At 42.3% G+C, this 22,494-nt stretch overlaps 1 protein-coding gene across 1 annotated transcript in view; it reads left to right on the forward strand.

Moving 5' to 3' along the window:
• The window catches only part of map3k22 (mitogen-activated protein kinase kinase kinase 22), a 38,438-nt gene extending 16,717 nt beyond the window's left edge, over positions 1 to 21,721 (forward strand). Inside the window, exons 4-18 of the mRNA XM_034861659.1 lie at positions 1,192 to 1,301; positions 2,929 to 2,966; positions 6,763 to 6,862; positions 7,111 to 7,227; positions 7,831 to 7,945; positions 9,589 to 9,722; positions 10,914 to 10,987; positions 12,013 to 12,074; positions 13,684 to 13,755; positions 14,394 to 14,561; positions 15,887 to 16,035; positions 16,186 to 16,317; positions 17,275 to 17,404; positions 18,679 to 18,856; positions 19,601 to 21,721. Of these exons, the coding sequence (XP_034717550.1) occupies positions 1,192 to 1,301; positions 2,929 to 2,966; positions 6,763 to 6,862; positions 7,111 to 7,227; positions 7,831 to 7,945; positions 9,589 to 9,722; positions 10,914 to 10,987; positions 12,013 to 12,074; positions 13,684 to 13,755; positions 14,394 to 14,561; positions 15,887 to 16,035; positions 16,186 to 16,317; positions 17,275 to 17,404; positions 18,679 to 18,856; positions 19,601 to 19,829 (1,808 nt within the window). The 3' untranslated portion in view covers positions 19,830 to 21,721. The remainder of the gene's footprint in view (positions 1 to 1,191; positions 1,302 to 2,928; positions 2,967 to 6,762; positions 6,863 to 7,110; positions 7,228 to 7,830; positions 7,946 to 9,588; positions 9,723 to 10,913; positions 10,988 to 12,012; positions 12,075 to 13,683; positions 13,756 to 14,393; positions 14,562 to 15,886; positions 16,036 to 16,185; positions 16,318 to 17,274; positions 17,405 to 18,678; positions 18,857 to 19,600) is intronic.
• Positions 21,722 to 22,494: the final 773 nt, after the last annotated feature.

A 22,494-nucleotide genomic window follows, 5' to 3' on the forward strand; every position in this document is an offset into this window, starting at 1 on the left:
TGTGTGTGTGTGTGTGTGTTAAAATGAATGCACCCAGGGCTCATCTGAGAGGCAGGCAGGAACTGAGGTCAACGACCTCTTCTTTATATTGTAATCACAGCAGCACACAGATAATTGGTTCTATTAAAGTCTCTTGAAATGGTAATGTATGACATGCTCATCTGCATGATTGCCCCCTTTGACACGAGAGTGTGTGTGTGTGGCAGAAAGTGTGAAGTGGTAGATGAGAAGTGAGTAATAGGGAAGCGATGCTGAGCGTTGGTCTCTTGCACTTGCAGGTTTGCTAAATGATTTTTTTAAAGGTTTAATGAACGCTATAGACCGGTCCCCCTGTGAGCAGTGGAGTAGGAATTCAAAACACACTTGACTTACTCCTGTTTAGCCTCCAATAGCTCCATCAAACACAGTTCACGTTGAAGCCTGCAGGCACTTTGATGCTGAATCAGTCAGCATTTGACAAAAGAAAATATCAATTCTTGTCGGATTACATGAGACCAAACTCCACATAAAGAAGAAGGTTCCTGAAAAACCTCCACTGGTATTTAATGAAACATTGAAGTGCTTAATAACCTTTCTCTGGGCCACATACTTGTGACCACATTGCCCCCTGCAACAGCCACTATTAGACACATGTGCTGCATTATTAAACACCCGTTCTCTTTCTCTGCTTTTGTATGCAGAGTACAGAGTTTGAGAGCCACAGGCATTGTTAGGTTTATCCACAGCATCACAATTCCTCACATTACTCGCAAAGATTTGGCTCATACAGGTCTGCCTATGCCCAGGCCAAACCTGTTTGCACAGATATAAGTTCTTGTTTCATAGATAATACATTGTTTTGATTCTGTAAGAGAGACAAAAAAACGCTAGATTATTTCCATTAATGGAAACTCTGCTAATGGCATCAGAACAGGAAGTAACAGACCAGGTGTTGGTTGTTGGTGGTGCCCCACTGCCTGATCTGAGCCAACACAAACTCCATTGCAAGCTACATGACAAATAATCAAACCATATTAGGCTATTATCATTCATCTGTGACGCTCTAAATGTCAAGGAATGGTGACATAGGGAGCCTATGTCACCATTGAAATTGAGTTTATACAGCTATAGGTCATCCTACGGTTGCTTCATTTAACCTCAAAGGAGCGATTGGGGGATTTCACATGACTGATGTCTATCTTCTGTGTTTAGATGACGAGGAGGCGCTAAACTCCATTATGAAGGACCTGGCAGCTCTTGGTCGCTGCTACACCCAGCACAACAGCCACAAGCCCAAGAACAGAACCTTACTCTACAAACAGGTACACATGGCACCCAGTCATGCTTCCTTTAAAGTGACCCAACTGTACAATCGAAATCTGTCTCTTGAGTACCGTTTCTTAAACTGACCACCTGTAATAGGCTTAAATGGGGGCTGTAAAAGGTTTGTGGTTTCTGTTCTGACTGAGAAAAAGATTCTAATGCTGAAAGGTAGTGTCAAAACATAACATTACATTACATTTGATTTAGCGGACGCTTTTATCCAAAGCGACTTCCAATAAGTGCTTTCAACCACGAAGCAACAGCAAGAATCAAGTGCATTAGCTTCAAATAAGCCAAACTACAAAGAGCCACTTGTGAGTGCAACATTTAAGTGCGTTTTTTTTTTTTGTAGCCATCATCTTCTTAGCTCAAGTGCAGTCCGGAGAGATGTGTTTTCAGCCCGTGTAGGAAGATGCATAGATTTCTACAGAAACTTCTCAAACCTCCTCAGTGTGTTCATAAGACTTACTGTATATTTTTGATAGAATTCGTGTAAATACACAGCTCCATCAGAATTGCAATCATCAGTGGAGTCTTTGCATGATGCAACAGGGAATAATTGGGACATGATGAGTATACAAAAAGTGAATTATAGTGCATAAATAGTTTGAGATTAAGCTTTTTTTTCTGCTGTAAAACCTCCCTACCATTAGAACCCATTGTAATAGATGTGACTTTATCTTGAGCACAGCTGCTGCCCTTCATGTAAACTATACACGTTTTGCATCTGTTGTTCAAGCCTACGGGGGGTGAGTTTAGGTTTTTGAGTATCACATTAAAGCTGTCACAAATTCTGCTCAATTATAGTTTATTAACTATACAAACAGCAGTGGCCTTAATCTTTACTGTCATCACACACAACATCCTGTTTGGATTTTTTCACTTTGGCCGACTGACAGCTGCAAAGTCAGGTGAAGGTTGTGCTGTAGTTTTGGAGAGGACATTACTGAAATGAGCTTATTATGAGTCAAATTTGAACACTGACGCTAATGTGACACTGCACTGCACTGATTCACACTTATTTGCAGTATTTGGTCCCTAACTGGTCTATTGTAACAAAATAAAAAACTGGTTTTAACCAAAATAAATGATGGTTAATGGCCTACCACCTTCCAGGATTTAATTTCTCTCAATTACCTTGTGACTCTTTCTGAAGTTGTTTCCTTGTGTGTTTGTTCCCTCTGTGGAATGATAATTGCTAAATCCTCTTGAAGCAGAGATTTTTATGATGAGCCATAAACAAACAGTGAGGAGCAGGGACAGTTTCCGCTCAGAGTTGGGGTAAACCCCTTCTTTTCTAACCGGTCGCTCACACTGATATGTCAGTGGCAGTTTTTCTCCATGACCTCATGCAGAGTTACAGGCTCCTCCAGATTCCTACTCCCTTAAAAAGCAAACCTTTTATTGTGTCATGCCATTTTTGCAGTCTAGTTGAAAGATCTTGGTGTCTTTGTTTGTCAGAACAAAATTCAACAGCAATTCAAAACACGCATCAACTTTAATAATGCTATCATCACTTAAATTCCTTGTCCAGCTCCTTGCTTTTGTTTATTCAGCAGCCAAAGTCCCACAATTTAACTTTCCACTTGCATAACTCCGCTCTGTTGTTATTTTTCCTCTCAACAGGATTTAAGAGTCAAGCTGGAGCATGAGAGAGAAAAACGGTATGTTGGAACCTCCGTATTGTTTTTTCTACTCCTCTGTCCAAGCCTTTACTCTTCAGTTGAGATCTTTTTGTTATGCTTTGCCATGCCTGGGATTTGGGTGTTTAGTGGAAATCACAGCTACATGCCAGAGTAAAGCATAAAGAGAGGGAAAATTCCTGCTTTGACATTTAGCCGCAGCCTTGTGTTTTCAGGCTCAGACGGGCCGTTTAAGGAGGGGAAAAGAAAAGAGAGAGGGCCTGAGAGAGGGAATGAGTGAAAAGACACTGTCCAGTCTTCCAGGCCCACCCCAAATTAATACTTTATCTTCTGTGTTTTCTTGTGTTTTTTCTCTGTCTTCAACATCCTTTACCCTGCTGCCATATGTCCTCCCCCACACCACCAGCCTCACAATTACTTAAGAAACAAAGCATGGTAACACCAACTCTGTCTTCTAAGCAGTTTTCCCCACCAAGGTGTCTTACAGTTTGTTTACCACGTTGGAGCACTTTGAAAGCTAAGGCGCCCAGTATAAATACCAGATCTTTAGAACTGGCTTCATTTGGAGCTGAGCCTCATTTTGTCTTCGCTGGAATTGCAGCTTCCATGTATGGATGCTGTGTGACTCTCAGGTCCTTGTCTGGCCTTTTAGCATTGGTAGATGTCCAAGTTCACAGACAGACTTCTGTCCCCACCAAACCCTCGTTCAACAACCCACACAGGGTCTCAACTCCAAACAACTCCTTAGGGGGGGATTTGGCAAACACAGAGAGTGTACTGTGCAGTGGAAAAAAACATCCAAGGGAGACTGACCAGAACCTATAAGAGTAATTGCCTTGAATAATCAGAATATAGACCAGGAGAACAAGCGTTGCTTCAGTGAGGCAGTGATAAGAAAACCACAGGCTCTCAGGAGTTAGAAAGAGAAAGGAAACGGCACGGCTCCTCCATAAGAATACAGCTTCACATTGGGCCTCTCTGCTTTTTCACAGCCCTAATTGGCTACTGCTGAGTTAGAGACAAGTTTTTCATGTCCCTGTCTCTCTGTGTTTCTGCCTCCCTCTGCTTCTCCATCTCACGGTCTTCTTCTCTTTTTCAAGAGCTCCCCTCACGCCACAGTGCTGTCTTGGAATAGACATGCAACAGCTCACCCTGGAAGACTCCATTCAAAAGCAACTCTTATTTTTATGCACTTTTTTATTCATCCTCTGTGAATTCACACTATCTCTTTTTTGTCGTGTTGTTATTTAGCTTTTTTTACATTGTGTGCTTGTCCAAACTCCAACCGCTTTTACTTTGATTTACAGTCGGGCCTGTTTTGGAAATCAGTAGGATATCCCGAGTTTGTTACCTCACATGATAAAAAAATTATATCACATTGTAGCATTAGTATTTCTTACATATGGAATGTATTTATTTAATGCTGCTCTAATCAATGTTTTTATATTAACCATATTATCAATAGATCTCATTATTATGTAGACATGAAATGGGTAACTTGTAGTAACAAACCCACCAAGGATTATCACCAGAATCTGCAGTTCTACAGAGCATCTTTTATCTTGTTTTTGTTTTCTAAAAACCACATACACTACCTGCCCAGAATACAACCGCTGACAAACAAAGTTAGCGACTAGACGTGGACGTAGTGAAGCATTTAGCTGTTAAGCAACCGGGTATAAGGACAGTGAATATTGGACTTGCATTTATTAGGTGGACAGAAACGTGACTCCAAATAAATGCTAATATTGCTTTGTAACTGCTTGATCTGTAAATAGACAACTGTTTTGCTAGCAGGTTAGCAGCATATCAACTTAAAATGTGATATTATATCCGTGTTGTGTTTACCAATTGTTTCCACTGCCCACAAGTGGCCAAAAATACTGATACACAGGTTTAATGTTTATATTTCTAGGGAAAAATGCATAACATCGACCAAGGCTGCATAACCTAGCATTTATAGTCTAAGCTTGTTTCTAATTTCTGTCTAGAAGAGGGGTTAGGGTTAAGGTTTTTGTAAATATTTACAGCTAAGTAAGAAAACACAGAACAAATAAAAATAATAAGAATAAACCAAATCCCATACAAACCCTACTGAAAAGCAACTAAACTACAATCCTACTTGAACTGAACTGCTGAGCAAGAAACCCCTCAACCGGATCACGAAGGCACTTATGACTACGTTTATTATGATTACAATTGATTATTAATTATCATTGAAACTTTGTTTCATTCTTAAGAACACAGAGGCTGGATATTATTCTCTTTTTCTTTGTAAAACATAATCCAAGTTTTTCCCTGTGTGAATAACCCGTTACATCTGAGCACAGCAGTTGAGGTATTAGGAGTCCCTGAGTCAGGATAACCGTAGTGTCTGGCTGCAATGGAATCTAATTGGACGGTCTCTCTTTTCATTGGCAAGCGCTGAAGGTTTGGGGCAGGAAATAGGAGCTGCGTCTCTCTCTTCCCCCTGGCTCTGTCTCAGGGTCTCCTGCCAGAGAGTAAAGGAACAGAGCCAGGCCATTTTTTCTGGTGTGATTGTGATTGTGTCCATGAGAGAAAGGGTAAGAGAAAGGGAGAGTGAGCTGGGATGTGTGAAAGCATTCTTTTTTACTCTGCAAATCTGTGTGTCCACACATGCTTACACAGAGGAAGGAAAGCCATATCTTTTGGAGCAGCATCCTCACAACCCCCCCCACACCTCCCCCATATCCCTCCAGCTCTTTATCAGACACATCAACGGCGAGTATAAACAGAGACGGAGAGCGTTTAGCTGTACTGCTGCTCACCTCTGATCTGCAGGCCTCCCTTTTCCCAGAATCCTCTCCTCAAATGAGGGATCCAATGAGCAGTCATTAAGATAGCCAGAGCTTTGGCCTCTGATGAGGAAAGGATGGGATAAAAACAAGTCCTTTTATCAGGATACTATAAAGAGATAGGGGGCTGCGGATTCTTCAAAAGCAGAGAGTGAGGGGAGATGGATAGAAAAGAGAGGAGAAGAAATGCCAAAGAGAATCTCCTTTTTCTTTCTTTCCTATTTTGTCAGGCTGTCTCCTTTTATTTTCCCTCTCACAGTCTGTAAATATCTCCACGTCTCTGTATCTGTCAGTCTTTAAAAAGAGGAGGGAAAGACACACATCCTGCTGCTTTTTGCTGCCGCTCCAGATTTTTTCCCCTTTCCTCTCAGGAAGTTTCCCATCTGCCTTTGTGCTGGCTTAGTGGAGAGGCCCAGTGGTGTTGAAACAGTGGCCGATGCACACACTGATTGGGAAGCACACTCATGCATGTTGAGTTTTACAAACATGCACGCAGCCATATATACACTCACTACAAACACTCTCTGATAAGCTCGGACAGACAGAGTATGCACACTCAGTCATACACGTAGGCGTACAGTAGATAAGATATTTGTATACATCAGAGGGGTTTACTCTGGTACTTTCTGTTTTCATTGCATTGATTAATGCCCCTTTAGAATCAGCTCCTCTCCTTGACCCAGATGCCCTTTTTTTCTTTCTTGTTACCACAGAAACATTGTTACACATAGATTAGAAAGACAAGTTTGAAAACTATATTGAAAAACAATAACTGGATCCACCACATCTAAACTGTAACTCCATTTAATTTTTCTATCCCTTCTTTTTCTGTTCTGGCAACTATGAGCAGCTGTAGCTGCCAATCAGCTGATATTTATTTTTGTGCCAAAATCCCACCTCAGACTGGGCTTCAGAGTCTGATGTCATGAAATGTCCCAGCTAGACACAACACTAGCTTCTCTCTCTGACCTCTGACCCTGCCGGCGTTCTCTGCTTCCCAGAATCATCCCGTTCCAGAGGCCGCTGAAAGTCAAGGAGCTGCTGCAGAAAGTGACCGAGGCCTTTGGCCAGCAGATGGACATGTTCTTTATGGAAAAAGAGGTACAAGAATAACGTTTGTAAACAAGAAAGCAACAAACACTCTATGCAGTCCCATTGCAGCATTTGAGTATCTCAGGAAAAACCTTGATTTCCAGGTGTTTTCTCTGTGAAAATCCCTGAACCTTAACAAGGCTTTCACATGATGACATCTATAGTACGTCATGCGTGTGCTGATGCTTTTACATGCCACCATCCTTGAACAATGGGGAATTAAAGGTCATGTGCTGCATGTTTTCTTGTCCTTTCAGTTGCTGCTGCCCCTGAAGACCCAGGAGGACCTGGATCAGGCGGTGCTGACGTTGGGCTGCAGCTCGGGGACCAACGGGCTGCTCAGGATACTGCTAAAGACACCGAAGAACAACCATGTGGGTTCCTAACAACGTACTGAACACATGAAACTGATCATCCACTATAAGACATAAAATAGACAATGAGCAATGCAGCAATGTGGAAATAGTAACTATAACAACTGTGTTGGTAACAGCCACGTTGGGGTCTGTGCCGATAATCTTTAAATTGATCGCAGGGCCGGCATGTGTGTGTGCCTAGAGTCATAGCCTTGTTCTTTTTGACCACGGGGAGAAATGCAGTCTTACCAAGTCACGGCCAATCGGACCAATCACAGTTCTTTGTGATCTGTGTCACTGCAATTTTTTTTTGAGAGGTGCATGTCAGGTTATGGCACAGGGTCCAGCGTAGGGTCCGTGTCTCCGTACCTAAAGTGTTGATTTAACACAGAAGCATAAACTGGCCTTTATTGTGAACTCAGTTGCTTAAGTCATGTCTTTTTATAACCACACAACCTTTAAATGAAGTCAGCAGCATCAGAGCCACTGTTTGCTCCAGACAGTCACTTAGAGGAAACAACCGTCCCCCACCGATACTATGATTTAACTGCCCTCACTTCCTCTCCTGATTCTTTTCTCTTTTTCGTCTTGCTCCATTTCCCATGTACTCTCTCTCTGTAGTACCTACAGGTGAACAGCAGGGACAAACAGAGCGAGATGAGGTCATCGCGGTCATTGGGAGATCTGAAGGGCTCCCTGCTCAAGGGCTCGGAGAGGGTGCGCAAACACTCGACAGGTGAGCCGGCTTCTAGAAACAAAATGTCAGTGGCTATCAGACCTATCAGGATGCCATTACAGCTCTATCAGGTGCTGTTTAGATGTAATGTCTCCCAGAAAAGCAAAAAAAAAACAGAGAGTTACAACCAAACCCTGCTGATCCCAAGATGTCTTGTTTACCTGCAAAGGTCTCAAGGGAGGCTTGTCACTTTACAAAACAGAGTCATGCCAAAGTCATTGGAATGTTAATGTAAAGATGAGGGACATGCTTTTTCAGAATGGACAAATTTAAATTGGTAGTGAAAGTGACAACTTGAACAGCCAGAGAGTTGTCAGGTCAGAGCAAGGACAAGAGTGTGCTCTCATACCAAGCAGCTCTCCATCTGCTTCCTCACCTTGATTAGTTAGTCCTGAAGATGCTCAGCCCAATGGTAACAACATATTAGGGCTGAATGATTTGCAATCATATGTTGTTGTTGCTACATGTTGCACCTTCTACGATCATGTTAAATAAAGTAATCAAAAATAGATGAAACATCCACTGAAAATAAGAGATTTCCTATTAACAACCTATGATGGGTAACATGATTGCAGCATTTAACTTATGAAAAACATTAAATACAATAAAAGAGAAGTAAGGAATGTTAAATCAAATGTTACAGCAACCGTTCAACTAAATATTTCACATTTGATTAATCGCGGTCTTCAAGGTTAGCAAATCGCATTCTTTCAAATTGCGATAAAACAATTAATCGTGCAGCCCTACAATGTATGCTCCCTAAGCTCACTAATGAACACTAAAGTATATCTTGTTTGTTTATTCTGACCCAAACATTACTACTACTTCCACTGTAGGGGCAATGGTCACCAGATGGTAAGCTAATCTAATCGGTTGATCGCTGTCGCCGCCAGTCTTTCTCACGCAGCCCTGATAACATCAGCGGCATCACCATTCCGAGTCATATAAATTGTATAGAATTACCTAGCTCCCTATCAATTCCCCCTGCCAGTAGCAAGTCTGAGAGGCTGAGAGATGGAAGGAGAGGGAGTGGTGGCAGATGAGAGGTGACAGCAGAGCCGTCACAGTGGATGGTTGAGTGAAGATGTGATGTGAGCCCGGGTACCTTAATGACATGTAGCAGCAGGGGGGAGAGGAGAGGCATGGAAGGAGGAGAAAGATGCAGAAAGAAACCGAACTGTGAGCTTCCAGTCAAAAACTAGACTGTTTTGTAAAAGTACCTGTACACCTTGGCATCTTTAGGCTTCTGTGCACTGTTTCGGTACTACTGCCAGCTCAGCCAGCGACAGAAAGACTTTCAGTAGGTGTTCTTACACTGTCGAGAGAGTCAAGGACGAGTACTGAGTCTCCGCTGCAGCTCAGCCGGGGGAGCGTTTGTCTCAGTAATTGAGGTTAGGGGTTGCGGTGGTGTGGTTTAGTAAATCACTTCTCTTATTCTTCCTCCCCCCCCCCCCCACCCCCGGCCCACCAACCGGTTATCTCTTCATCATCTTCCCCTTCCCTCTGTCCCTTCTCCCCCTCAACGCTCAATTTCTCCTTTTGTTCTCTGATTTTTCTCCTCCTTATTTGAACTCAATTCTTCCATTCCCCTCTGCACTGCTCCTTGTTCCTCCATCTCCATCCACCCTTTGAAACTGTCCCAGGTTCCCTGCACACAGGTCGGACGTCCCCGCCTCCTGGTAGCGTCCCCGAGGAGCAGCAGCAGATTGCCCGCCAGGGTTCCTACACCAGCATCCACAGTGAAGGGGAGTTCATCCCTGAGACCCAAGACCAGAATGTAAGAGCATGTCCTGAGTAAAGAGACTGTACATTAGGACAATTAAAAATACCTCCTTATAATACCATGTTCTAGATAAACACTTCTCTGTGATTGGGCGGAGTCGTGGTTTAAATCAACGCTCTTCATACAAACAAAAGAAGTTTGTTTCTTTAGGTTCTTTATATATTCTACAAAGCTGAACAAAAGCTTGCTAGTCTGGCTATAACATGTTGTAACTTGAGCAGTCCCAGTCAATGCACTTTAATGACTAACTTTCATAACGTTCTAATTTTGCTCTTCTGTTTAAAGATATTTGGCTAGTAACCTGAGTATACACAGAAAAATTCCGTTTAGCGGTTTAACACAACAAAGGTCTGACTTCCTTGCCTATGTGGGACCCATTTGTTAGCATCTACCTTATTACCCCTAAATCATTTTTCATTTTGGGCAAGACTTATGAGAGGCATGCTTGTCATGGACACTTAGCATGAAGGGGGGGGGGGGGGGGGGGGGGGGGGGGATGACATGCAGCAAAGGGACGCAGGTTGGAGTCGAACCCGGGCCTGCTGCGTTGAGAAGTAAACCTTTATATCTGAGGTGGGATTTTGACACAACATACAACTGAAGTCTTGTGTTCTGCCTTTGCCTCATAGGGCCACTTATCGAAGGAAATATAGACAGCATAAAAGTCATTTTTAAACGTTTGTTTATTATGCAGTATAATGAACAAGTTTACAGTTTTTTTAACCAGACCATATAAAAATGGTGTTTCCTGTCAGTTATTATAGGTAAATCGTTCATTGCCCTTTATCAACTTTCTAGGAAACAGGAAGCTTCCGGGATACTGGTTCTCGACTTGTTGTGCATTCAAATAAAGGGAGGCCCAATTTGTAGCAGTTTCTCTGTGATAACTCTTCCGGTATCCATGGAGATGAAGTCCAGTATATTATTATTGATTATATATTTTTATTGGAGCTCTAGTAGTAGTAGTAGTATTGTAAATGGCAGCATAAGTTACCGTTGAGAATAGCTTTTAATGTTTCTGCGTATAACATGCAGCTTTCAAAGAGACAGACATATCATGCCCCTTCACATTCGGATATTGCGCTGCAGTCATACACACTGCTTTATCTGCACTGCTTTATATTCTCTCCCACATGATTGCATCTTCTGTGACCCTCAATTCCCCTGTGTTGTTGTATTTGTCAGATGCTGGATCCATTTGCGAGCGCAGACAACTCACTGTCGAGCAGCTGTCAATCAATAGATCAAGCACTGGACAGGTGAGTCATCATGCAATGTGGGATTTATACTGCTTGTCTGTGTGGATTTAGATTAATGATGTGCACATTCATATTGCAGAGCAGCATGATCTGCAGAGATGTAAGACTTGGTTTTCATCACAGTCTTTGTGCTTGTTAACACACGTGGGTGTGATCTTGTATGTTGCAAACACACGTACACACACACACAGAAGCAACCTAGAGGCTCTCAGTGAAGTTAGCAAAGTGTGTCAAAGGCCAGCAGAGCTCCCTGACCCTGTCTGTGCTGGGAGGAATCAGGTCCCATTGCTGTTGCCGTGGCGACACAGCTCTTATCTGGACGCCTGGATTCCTCCGTTATCGAGAGAGAGACGCGGGGGGGGGGGGGGGGGGGGGGGGGGGGGGGGGGGGGGGGGGTGAAAAGTCTGAATGTGAATCAAATGGAAAAGAAATGTGAGGTTGAGAGAGCGTAGGACGGAAACAGCTCTACCTGCACGAGGCTTATCTGGGCTCCAGGCTTCAGAACAATGGCAGGAAACGAGTCCATGGAACTTTTCCCTGCGAGGGGGCATGCGTGCCCCTTATCCAGGGTCTCGTGGCCCTGCGCCGCCCCGCAGCAGACAGAGACGTCACTCCCTGCCGGCTCGGCGGGGCAGTGCTGGCCACAGTCAGTCGGGGGGGGACAACACACATTTACTTCGATGACCCGATGAGAGCGGACACATTTAATGATGGAAAGTTAGTTTCACTGCAATTTCAGAAATTTAGCACCACAAACTTCACTTTCCCTTTGGTATTGTTAATGCAGAGAGATTCTCAACATTCAGCTTATCCTGTCTATTTCAGGACATTGTTTTTTTTACAAGTTAGACTGAAAGCTCAGTAGATTAAACGCACCAGTACATTTTGAGGCATTTTGTGCTGCTTTACAGTCTGAAGTTTCAGACCAGTAGCTGTAGCCAGACTCTGTTTGAAGATAAGGGGAAATTACTGACTCAAATAGCTAAATGTTTTTTTCAACTCCCCCCGTTCTCTTGTCATTTCAGTCCTCCTTACTCGCAGAACAACCGTGACAATAATTACCTGAACCTCAACTATGAATACAAAGGTAAGAGAGGAGAAATCTGCAGCAGTTCTAAAAACGGCTTCTCTGCTGTTGAGTCAACTCAAACGCAACGGAAAGATAAAGAGAGGTGTAGAAAGCTTGTTTTTTATTAGAAAGTTTTGTCTGTTTTCTTTTTTTTTCAAGTTCTCCTGCAATTGTAGCTACCCAATCAGTTTCACATAAAAAAAACTAAAGCTCTGTTTGTGCTGCTTCTTATTATCTATGATGTTTCCCTGTTGCAAATACCCTCTTGAGATTACTAATGAGGAGGGAGGTGATATTATTTGATGGTTTTATCAGGGAGTAAATACTTAAAAAGGGGAATGGGTTATTGTGGAGATATTTATTATCTTAGTTATATTTGTTGTGTCTCAGGAGGTGATGAAGGGAGTGTGATAGCGTCATAACTCTTCCTACTTTTTCTTTGGCCCAGTCTCCTCTGAGTACCCTTTGTCCAGCTCATTTGTCTCCCTCATCCCATCTCTCCTCTTCTTCTTTTTTTTCTACAGTTCCAAACAGAAATTGCTGCTTTCCTGTCTTTTCATGATCACTTCCCTTCTCTGTCCACTTGCCTCGAGATGCCCCCCTCCTCGTCTGTTCCTTGTCCCTTGGCTCCCTGTCTGTCCCTTTTCCTTCAGAATGCAGATCAAATAGAGCAGGATGACAGATAATGCCACAGTAATCCTCATGAACAGACGAACCACAACAGCTCCTCCAATCTGGTCATTTCTTTCTCTCTTGCACCACCCCATGCTGTAAATTAAAAAGGGAGTGCTGCACATTGTGTACACAGACTGGGAGTGTGGGAGCTTCATGTAGCTGCGGCAGCACTTAAAGACTCACTTGGGCACACATGCATGCACGTGCCTGCACACACACATATACACACTCTTCCCTCCCTGATGTAAAGCTGTGTGGCCCTTCCTGCTGAGGGCTACAGTATTTGTTTACCATTCCCAGTGAGTAGATTTTTCCTCTCCATCTCGTGCTGCCAAACACAAAAAATAACTCCTGTCTCCATGGGATACGGCCACAAAAACACCACGAGGGGAGGCAGTCATCTGACAGAACAGCTGCTTTCAATTGCAAGTGGCTCTGCTGCTCTCCATTCTGTGTGTGTGTGTGTGTGTGTGTGTGTGTGTGTGTGTGTGTGTGTGTGTGTGTGTGTGTGTGTGTGTGTGTGTGTGTCAGCGCTCGCTTGCGTCAGCAGTGCTCCCCACCTGCCTTTAGTTACTGCTCCACTGGGTTCAGAGCTAAGGCTAAGCTAGCACACGTGAGCTGTTTTCACTTTCTCTCCTGGCTGCAGTGAGCTCTGTTCGCTGTGTGAAAAGCTGTCTTACATTTCGCTGCTTTTGAACTCCGCTTTGATTTGACGTGTAGAGATGAGTAAAGGCAATGTAGTGTCTGTCAGATGTGATCAGCTGAAATGTGAAACTCTATTATCCTTATACATATTAGGCATCAATATGTCTGGGTCTAATAAGCTCCAAGCAATTACATTATTGAACTTAAACGTGAATACACACAAAAATGTTGTTGTAAAATGAGAATTAATTTGATGTTAATGCATCAATAACTTTCTGACCGCTCTTCCTCGTTGCTCTATCTTCAGGTCGCCATGGGAAAGGAGGGACTTTCCCTCGCCAGTTCCAGTTGCCCAATCGCAGCAAGGATTATGGAGACCGTAAGAAACCAGCTTTGCTAGAGCAAGAACAACACCACTATTGTTTCACAGATTACACAGATATGCTGCTATGATACAGACACAGACAGTCACACAACACTTCCAAAGCACTTTCATTGGGTCAGAATTTTTAACTTCAGATGGATAATATCATTCACAGTGCCTCCTCCTCACATTTCTATCACTTCTTTTTCACTTTCAGATCAAATATTTTCAAATATCTGCATTCTTGTTTCGCTCTCTGGGTAGATTTGGTACATGAAGTCCTGGCTCGCTGTTCCAGGCAGCTGCTAGTAATTGCTTACTCAGAGGCTAACCTTGGCTAGCAATGATTTACGTTTCCCTGTGGTGAACCCGAACTTGTATAAAAACACAGCGCCATGCTTCCTGTCTGAAGGGAAGTGGGACAGAGTGGCGAGAGGCACTCTGCTCTGGCTGGCCCTAAGTCTTGGCCAAGAGCTCACTTTATGCACAACACCTGTAAAGTAACGATGTGGAAACAGTGTAGAAATCATTCACAATGCAAACAAAAGCTGCAGTGGACTGTCTGTGTGTGTGTAAAGTCATTATTTTGTCTTTTCTTTGTTAATAAATATATATATATATATATATATATATATAAATAAATGTGTTTTCAGGTCGCAGGACACTTCCGCGCAGCTTTATGCCGCAGGAGAACCTGTTTCAGCTGGTTCCTTCCAGTCGCACACGCAGTTACAATGGAGACAGTAGTACGCTGCAGTACAGCGACCTGCGCTCTCTGGGCCGCACCCCCGACAAAAGCTGCCAGCGTGGTACAGCGAAGTGTAAGTAGTCCCCCTTAAAATCTTTTTAAAATGAAGGGACAGGAAACACCGAAGGACCATTTGACCCAAACACATAAACAGTCTTAAATAAACTGCAATTCGAGGCCTTTGTTGTTGATTGGTGTTGTATCTGTCTGGTTCCTGTGGATAATGAGACATAAACCCTCACTGATAACCCAGAGATGAATGAAGAATGTTTTGTTTTTCTTCTGCTTGCCAAGAGTAGGGCTGGGCATCAAACCTCAGTACTTTTCACTTAAGCGCTATAAATCTCATAATGTAAATGCGTATTTACGACTATATGTCCACCGTATTTATGCACTTGTAAACATGAACATGTGGGGGCTTTAAAAATAACTAAATTCCCCTCTTTATTTACCAAATAAGTTCTTGTTTTTAGACCAGATTATCATTTGAGCACACCTTCTTATATGAAATGAAAATATGCTAACAATAAATAGTTAGGTTTCAGGCAATAAAGAAGGTATGGTATTAGTACTGATACTCAGGTATCCTATCAGCATATTATCTAAACAACTTTAAATGGTACCCAGCCCTTGTCGAAAGGCATCCTGGGTGCCCTACAAAATATTGATGAAATAAAATTTCAAAGCAATGCAAATGGAATTACATCTCAAACTAATGAATAACAGTGTGACTTAATTGGTCAAGCTGAAAAAAGGGGAGTTACAAGAATTAAAGACAAAGATAATTTCCTCTAAGTGAATACTTTATGGGTGTCAAACATGATTTAAGGAAGTACAAAATAATGTACAGTACAGGCAGAATTCCCCTCTCATCATCCATCCATAGGCGCACTTATCACATCTGTCCTCAATCAGTCCGCAGTATGCATTGCCCAGAAATTGTCTCTGTCTTGAATCGAAAGCTCAGCTCAGCTCAGCTCAGCAGTCTGCGGTTGACATGTCAGTCTCTGGTGTCTTTCTCAGACTGTCTAACCCGGCCACAAAGAAGCCTGTTAAAACCAAAACAAAGTCTCAGAGTCTGGGCCTGTGAAGATGAGAGTTGTTGAGATGCTTTCTTTAGGTTTTGCCGGCTTTCTGTTGGTTGATCGTGGTTTGACTCAGATATCAGGGCTTTCCCTATCTGCAAGGGTCTGCGGTGGGAATTAGTTAACAATCCTGCGGTGGATTTTTGACATCTGGTCTTGGTGAGGTACACTTGGGTCTTGCGGGTGGATTTTGATGCATGCTTCAGTGTTTTCTCAAACCAGTATATCACAGTGGATATGTCTGCCTCTGGAGGTTTAGCAACCTAATGAATTACTGGTGGGTTTTCATCATGTGGTGTTCTTGTTTCTGCAGCGCCACGGGCGCCAGTCAACTGGCGACAAGGAAAGCTCCTGGGGCGCGGGGCATTCGGGGAGGTCTACCTCTGTTATGATGCTGACACAGGTCGCGAGCTGGCCGCCAAGCAGGTGCCCTTTGATACCGACTGTCAAGAAACCAGCAAGGTGAGAGTGAACACCTCACAGCTGTTTGGAAAAGGTCACAGGCTACGTGAATGTTAGGGCATAAAACAGTGGTTTTATGATTCAAGTTTAACAATGCTTCATATTTTAAGTGTTCTGTGCTTTCCTTAATTCAATTTTTTTTTTCTGTAGGAGGTGAATGCTCTGGAGTGTGAGATTCAGCTGCTTAAGAATCTGCATCATGAGCGGATTGTACAGTACTATGGTTGTCTTCGGGACGTTGAACAGAGGAAACTCACCATTTTTGTGGAGTTTATGCCCGGGGTGCGTATTCTGCAGGGCTTTTCATTTGAATATATTGAAGCGTTTATCACTGTCATTTAAGTTTGATTGAGATACAATACAGATAAATTTCTGAGAACGTTATGTTTTGAGTTGTTCTGGCTCCAGAGCTATTTTTGAAATGTTACTAATCTTTTCTCAGTGGTGGATGTCAGCAGAACAGCTAAGTTTATGAGATCATTTTCTCACTAAATGAGCGCCTTAATAATGCTGCTGTCGCCTGTGGACCCTGTCCCTGAGCCTGGTTTTAATATTTCCTGGGCATTTTTTTCTAAGTGGCGTTGAGTGTCTTAGTCACACATTATCTGGAAATTGGAAATGTTTATGTTTCACTCAAGTTTTTTGGCAGATGCAGGAGGCTAGGTACCAAAGCCAAGTTTGCGTGTGACTGCTCCGCACGGCTGCATCGCTGTCGCTAACCGATAACACATTAGTTGCCTACGGGTGGGGGGGCGGGCAAGTGTCCCTCTGAGGCCAGAGAGCTGTTGAGGTGTCTTGCTGACAGCTGAAAGCGAAGAGGGAGAAGTTTTGTTTTCATTGTGTGAGTCCTAAACTGCGTCACAGGTGTTCCTGGATCAGGTCTTTGCTCCTGTGATTTCCTCTCGAGGAACTGAAAACAGGAAATGAAAAAAATGCAGGACACAGGAGGTGTTTGGACTTAAAATGCAGATTTCTTTCAGCACATTGAGTGTTTATATACTCAGTTTTTGTAATTTAAAATTGGCTCAGAGGCCGCTTTCGCAATAAAAGTAAATTAATCCGCTTCAGCTGGAAAATGTTGCAAGTATGCTTATTTTCTTTAAAGACAGACAGACGCTGAACCATTTCATATCCGTTATACACGTCCTTCCAAAGCCGATTATTTTGTATCCTACAACTATGACAATATATATTATATAAATATAAAAATTCTCTCTCACTCTCTTGCCATCTCTCCAGGGCTCAATAAAGGACCAGCTAAAAGCCTATGGGGCCCTGACAGAGAAGGTGACGAGGAGATACACCAGGCAGATCCTCCAGGGAGTCTCCTACCTGCACAGCAACATGATTGTACACAGAGACATCAAAGGTAACCAAAACAGCAAGCTAGCAAAGGTCAGGATAGGGTTTTAATTGGATTTGTAACCAGTGAACACACACACACACTTGAGATGCAGACAAACAGTCTTGCTTTATGATTTATGTTGCAGAAACTGTTGCTAAGAAAACTTCAGGTTCATTCACTTTATTCTGGTTGACATTTCCTCATTTGGTTATTTGCCGTCTACAGAAGGAGCTTGGAAAAAATGTGCTATTTTGAACTCCCCTTTGAGATATATTAGGCTCCATGCTGGTGAAATTGGCCAGTCTAAAAATGTAACACCGGATGGAAAGGCTTTAGTTTGGCTGCCCGCAGCATTTGGGAGTCACTGTTTCTTTCAGCCGCGGCCAAGAAGAGGGAAATATACCGTCTGGTTGGGGAAAAAAGATAGCAGGTCTCACAGGACACAGGCAGGCCCAATGAGAGTATATCTGTGGGTGGGATTTTCCACTTAAAAGGCTCTTCATGTGTAATATATGGTGTGTGCTCATCTCACCATACAAGAGCTAGTTTGTATGTTGTAAAAGAGCTGTCAGCACATGCGGTTTTTGGAAAGAGGTTGACACCATAGCTATTACATTACACTATAAAGTTTCTATGAATTAACATTGCCAAATAAAGCCTTAAATGCAGTTAACATAATTTAATGGAGACTGTCACACATTCTTACAACAAACACACAGGCAGTGGAAACAGGTTAAACAACCAAAAAGTTAAGAGTAAAAGTCTCATATTTCAGTTGGAGTGACTCTCAATCTCTTCTCTGCAGCGCTCCATCCCACACTGGGTGTGGAGAAAGTGAGTGGCGAGTGGTGTACTTTAGTCATTGATCAAACAAGTGGAGCGCCTAAAGGAAATGGGATAGACACAGCTACATGTCGGAAAATGACCAAAGAAGGAGGAAGGGTGTTTGGGTTTGATTCCATGTGAAGCAGACAGTTGATGCAATGTTTAATTTTCTGATTTGTGTAAACCAATGAGGCAAAAGTGTTTGTAGAGTTAAGTCATTGTGATATTTTTATAAAGGTTGCTAAAAGGTATACTTTGACATTTTATAAGTAATTTTGCCAGTGTTCGATCCAAGCAAAAGGAAAAGTTTACCTTCCCCCTCAGGTTGTTCAGTCAGCTGATATGCTGGCAGATGAACTTCGTAACCACACTGTAACTACATTAATTGAACCAAAGTCAAAGTATCCCAGGATATTGACAGCCCTCGGGAGACTCTTAAGCACCTCTGAGCTCGTTTTGTTTCGTTCCGCCAGGTGCTAACATCCTGAGGGACTCTTCGGGGAACGTGAAGCTGGGAGACTTTGGAGCCAGCAAACGAATCCAGACCATCTGCATGTCTGGTACAGGAATCAAGTCCGTCACTGGCACCCCCTACTGGATGAGCCCTGAAGTCATCAATGGGGAAGGCTATGGCCGCAAAGCTGATGTATGGTAAGGAATATGATCAGCCGGAACTGTTATGAGGCCTATTTAGACTGTAGCACAGCAATATTTATCACAAACACAAAAATACACTGTTGCAGTGTAAAGTTACCTCAATGAATGGGTGGTATAGCAATACATTGAATGGAAACAGTTGTGTGAGTGGTAAAGTAAGACCAGTTATAGTTATACACATAGCAATCACCAAGACATGAATGCCATGTTAATTCTGTATTAAAAAACAGAATTATGAATTTGTGTTGTTGATTGAATCAACATGAACAACGAAAAATATAATGCCACCTAATGCAGTAAATGCCACATTTGTGAAGCATATGTGAGATTAGATTGTCTCCCAGTGTTCTGTAACAGTAACAGTTTTAATAAATATGACTATGTGATATATGTTTAGACACATCTTTTCGGTCATTGTGGTCATTTAAAAAAAAAAAAGCTCTGTTGTGTAAATAATGCAGTCACAATACATGTAGCAATATTTCAGCCTTGCTTTGGTGTTATGTAGTGTATGTGAGCCAATTGCAGGTGACAGTTCAGTTCAGGTTTACAGTATTACGGGTAAATAAACATACATGCCTTGACAAACCCCCCGTTTTGTACAATAAGTATAAACATAATTGCATAGAAACATAATAACCCATTAATCTACAGTAATTGTGAACAAATATTTGATGCCAATGTGCTTAAATCAGATTTTCTCACAATCAACCAACCCTGCTGGATGTTTGTCCTCAGGAGTGTTGCCTGTACGGTTGTGGAAATGTTGACCCAGAAACCTCCGTGGGCCGAGTACGAGGCCATGGCAGCCATTTTTAAGATCGCCACCCAGCCTACAAAGCCTTTGCTTCCCGATGGTGTGTCCGACGCAGGCAGGGACTTTCTGCGCCAGGTGTTTGTGGAGGAGAAGTGGCGGCCCACCGCAGACGTTCTGCTCAGCCACCCGTTTGTCCAGGGCTGCTTCTGAGCCCAGCGGACCCCCCTCCCCTTCCCTGGCCTATGAGTTCTCTGCGGCCCCGGGACCTCCCCTTCTCTCTGGCCCGCTCCATCCCCAGGGCCAACCCTCTCTATCTTCACCAGACTCCAGGGCTCAGCATCACTTCAAATTCCTGCCCTGGCATCTATCACCAGTGTCTGCCTTGTGAGGACCCCAGCATCTCTCACCAACTAGCACAACCTGGATTACTCACTGAGAGACCGGGTTGACTGCTGTCAGACCTCCAAAGTCCTCCGAGGCGTCTCAGTGTGTTGCCTCAGGAGGGGACTTGCGAGAAAGCACTCAGCAGTCTCGCAGGCTGCAGACTGCTGCCCTTTAACAAGAGCAGGAAAAGTGACCCAAGTTAGAGAGCATTGATGTCTCAAGCTTTCTGGGTCTTTACTCTCATTTTCTGTCACAGGACAGTGTCCAGGTTTGGCCTGACACTATGTAAGCGTGACTGACTGGTGACATTGATCACATCGGATAGTACTGTAAGTAGCTCATCAGTCTCAGTTAGCTGTGTCTGAAATTAAGATGGTAAAATATTTTTATATGACATACAATAACACATACAGAGTCATCTTAGCCAATGATTTTTCTTTTGTCACTTAAACAAAAATGTAAATGAATCTTTGTCAACGCCTTACAATAAGAATTTGTAAGTAAGAATGTCTTTTTTTAAACATCTTAGAGGGTTGCATTACCCTACTTTCATGGCACTCAGAACCCCGTTAAGAAGGACAGTCAACATTGCACTTTTGATATCATGCATTGAAACATTTCCAACATGCAGGATAATCAACTGAGGAGATATTTTTCTATTTGAATCATTTTTTTAAATCGTTTTGTATGGAAAATTATGTAAAGAAAAAAAGAACCAAACTTTTGCATCATTGTGCAATGTCTATTAAGCAATACCAACAGTACTGTTGGAGTCTGTGACAGCCATTCCAGCTTCCAATGCAGTGAACCTTGACTCCATAAAAAACAAGTGGCCAAAGAAAAGTTGCAGAAACTTTAGGCTAAGTTCACGTGCAGTATTAGTCATGTTGGATTGTTTTGTCACCTTAGAGCCCTATAGCCTTTTACATGTTACGGCAGCTTCGTGCACAGACCAAATCAGATGCATTGACGTCACATTGTGTTGAGTATTAAATATGTGACGTTTGATTGAATTATGCGTCTTCTACGTTTTTGTTTTAACTTCAGTATGAATGCAGTCACCCCATGCCTTTACTTTGCTTTCCACACTATATAAATGGGTCATTTAATGGCCACTTGACAGCACACCTTGCTCTGAGTGATGTCATTTGAGATCATATTACAAGTCGCCATAAAGGGTCAAGTTGGAAATACGTAGCTAAATGCTTTTAAAATGGAGGCGAGATGAAACTTTAACTGGGGAGATTGAAGTCGAGGTGTAGTGGCTAGCTGAGTGGCTAGCTAAGATTGTTCAAATCTGTTTTTGACCCTTGTCAGTGCCTTATCTGAATCTGCTTATAAACACAAATGTTCACCGCAAAAGCAGAAAGCTTCTTAAGGTGAGCAGCTGTTTAGTAGAGCACACACACAGGATCTGCTGAAGTAGTTTTATATGAAAAAATCAAGATTATACTGTAAATACATATTGTTCTGCACTTTTGTAGGACATTTCTTTACATTATATACAAATCTATTTGATGAAATAGCTACGTTATACAGTAGATTGTACTGTGATGTATAATTGTCTCTTTGAGAGCTGGTAGGCAACATGAAAAGACTGGGAGGCTTTCGATTGGGACAGTTTGTTTTGTCTTAAGTGACAAAGCCTTGAAACATGAAATGTATCAAGTCATTGATCTTTTGTACATCTAACTTAATAAATCCAAAGTTGAAAACTATTCTCTTGTTTAATTTTCTCATGTTTTGTGATCACATTGCCCTTGACTGTGTATCCAGAGAATGAGTTGTATCCACAAAGCAGTTACTCTAGTTTTTTTTCCAGGGAGCTGGTATCAAAATTATTTTATAATTTTATTCTAACCCTATTCACTACATTGAGTTACAGCTGACAATGAGGACAAAGAGAGAGAAATTAGCACACATGCTTCAAAATGTATAATTATTTTATAACTTAATGGATATATTTTGAATCTATCCTCTCTCCTTTTGTTTCATGTGGACAACTTAATTGATTTATGGATTGCATTTTTTTATTCATGATAAAAAAGTTAACATATGGAGCATCTTTAAAACAAGACTAGTTGTAACCCCCCACTGTGTTCTTTGTTCTTTAACTACAGTCTGTTAGTTAAATCTGAAGATGAGTCTGAATATTTGCAGCTTTTACAAATGATAGGTAAAATAGAAATTAGGCATTGATAAAGATTTGAAATCATTTTAATTAACTCAGGAAAATCTCTAAATTGAAAAAATTCTGAATTTATTCATTTGGTTCTAAATTGATGATCAGTTTCAATGATAGATCCCATTTTGCATAGGTTTTGATGAAACTAAAACAGTAAAGTTGACGATGCTGAATGTGCAGCTAGGATGCTTTATTAAGATTATATTTAGTGATCTGTTTATATGAAATCTTCATTTTGGCACTTCTGTAAAGAATACGGACTCTTATTCCTCCATGACGAATATGTAATGCACTGTTGTGGCTCTG

The sequence above is a fragment of the Etheostoma cragini genome, chromosome 22 (assembly GCF_013103735.1).
Source record: "Etheostoma cragini isolate CJK2018 chromosome 22, CSU_Ecrag_1.0, whole genome shotgun sequence".
In the NCBI taxonomy this organism is placed as follows: Eukaryota; Metazoa; Chordata; class Actinopteri; order Perciformes; family Percidae; genus Etheostoma; species Etheostoma cragini.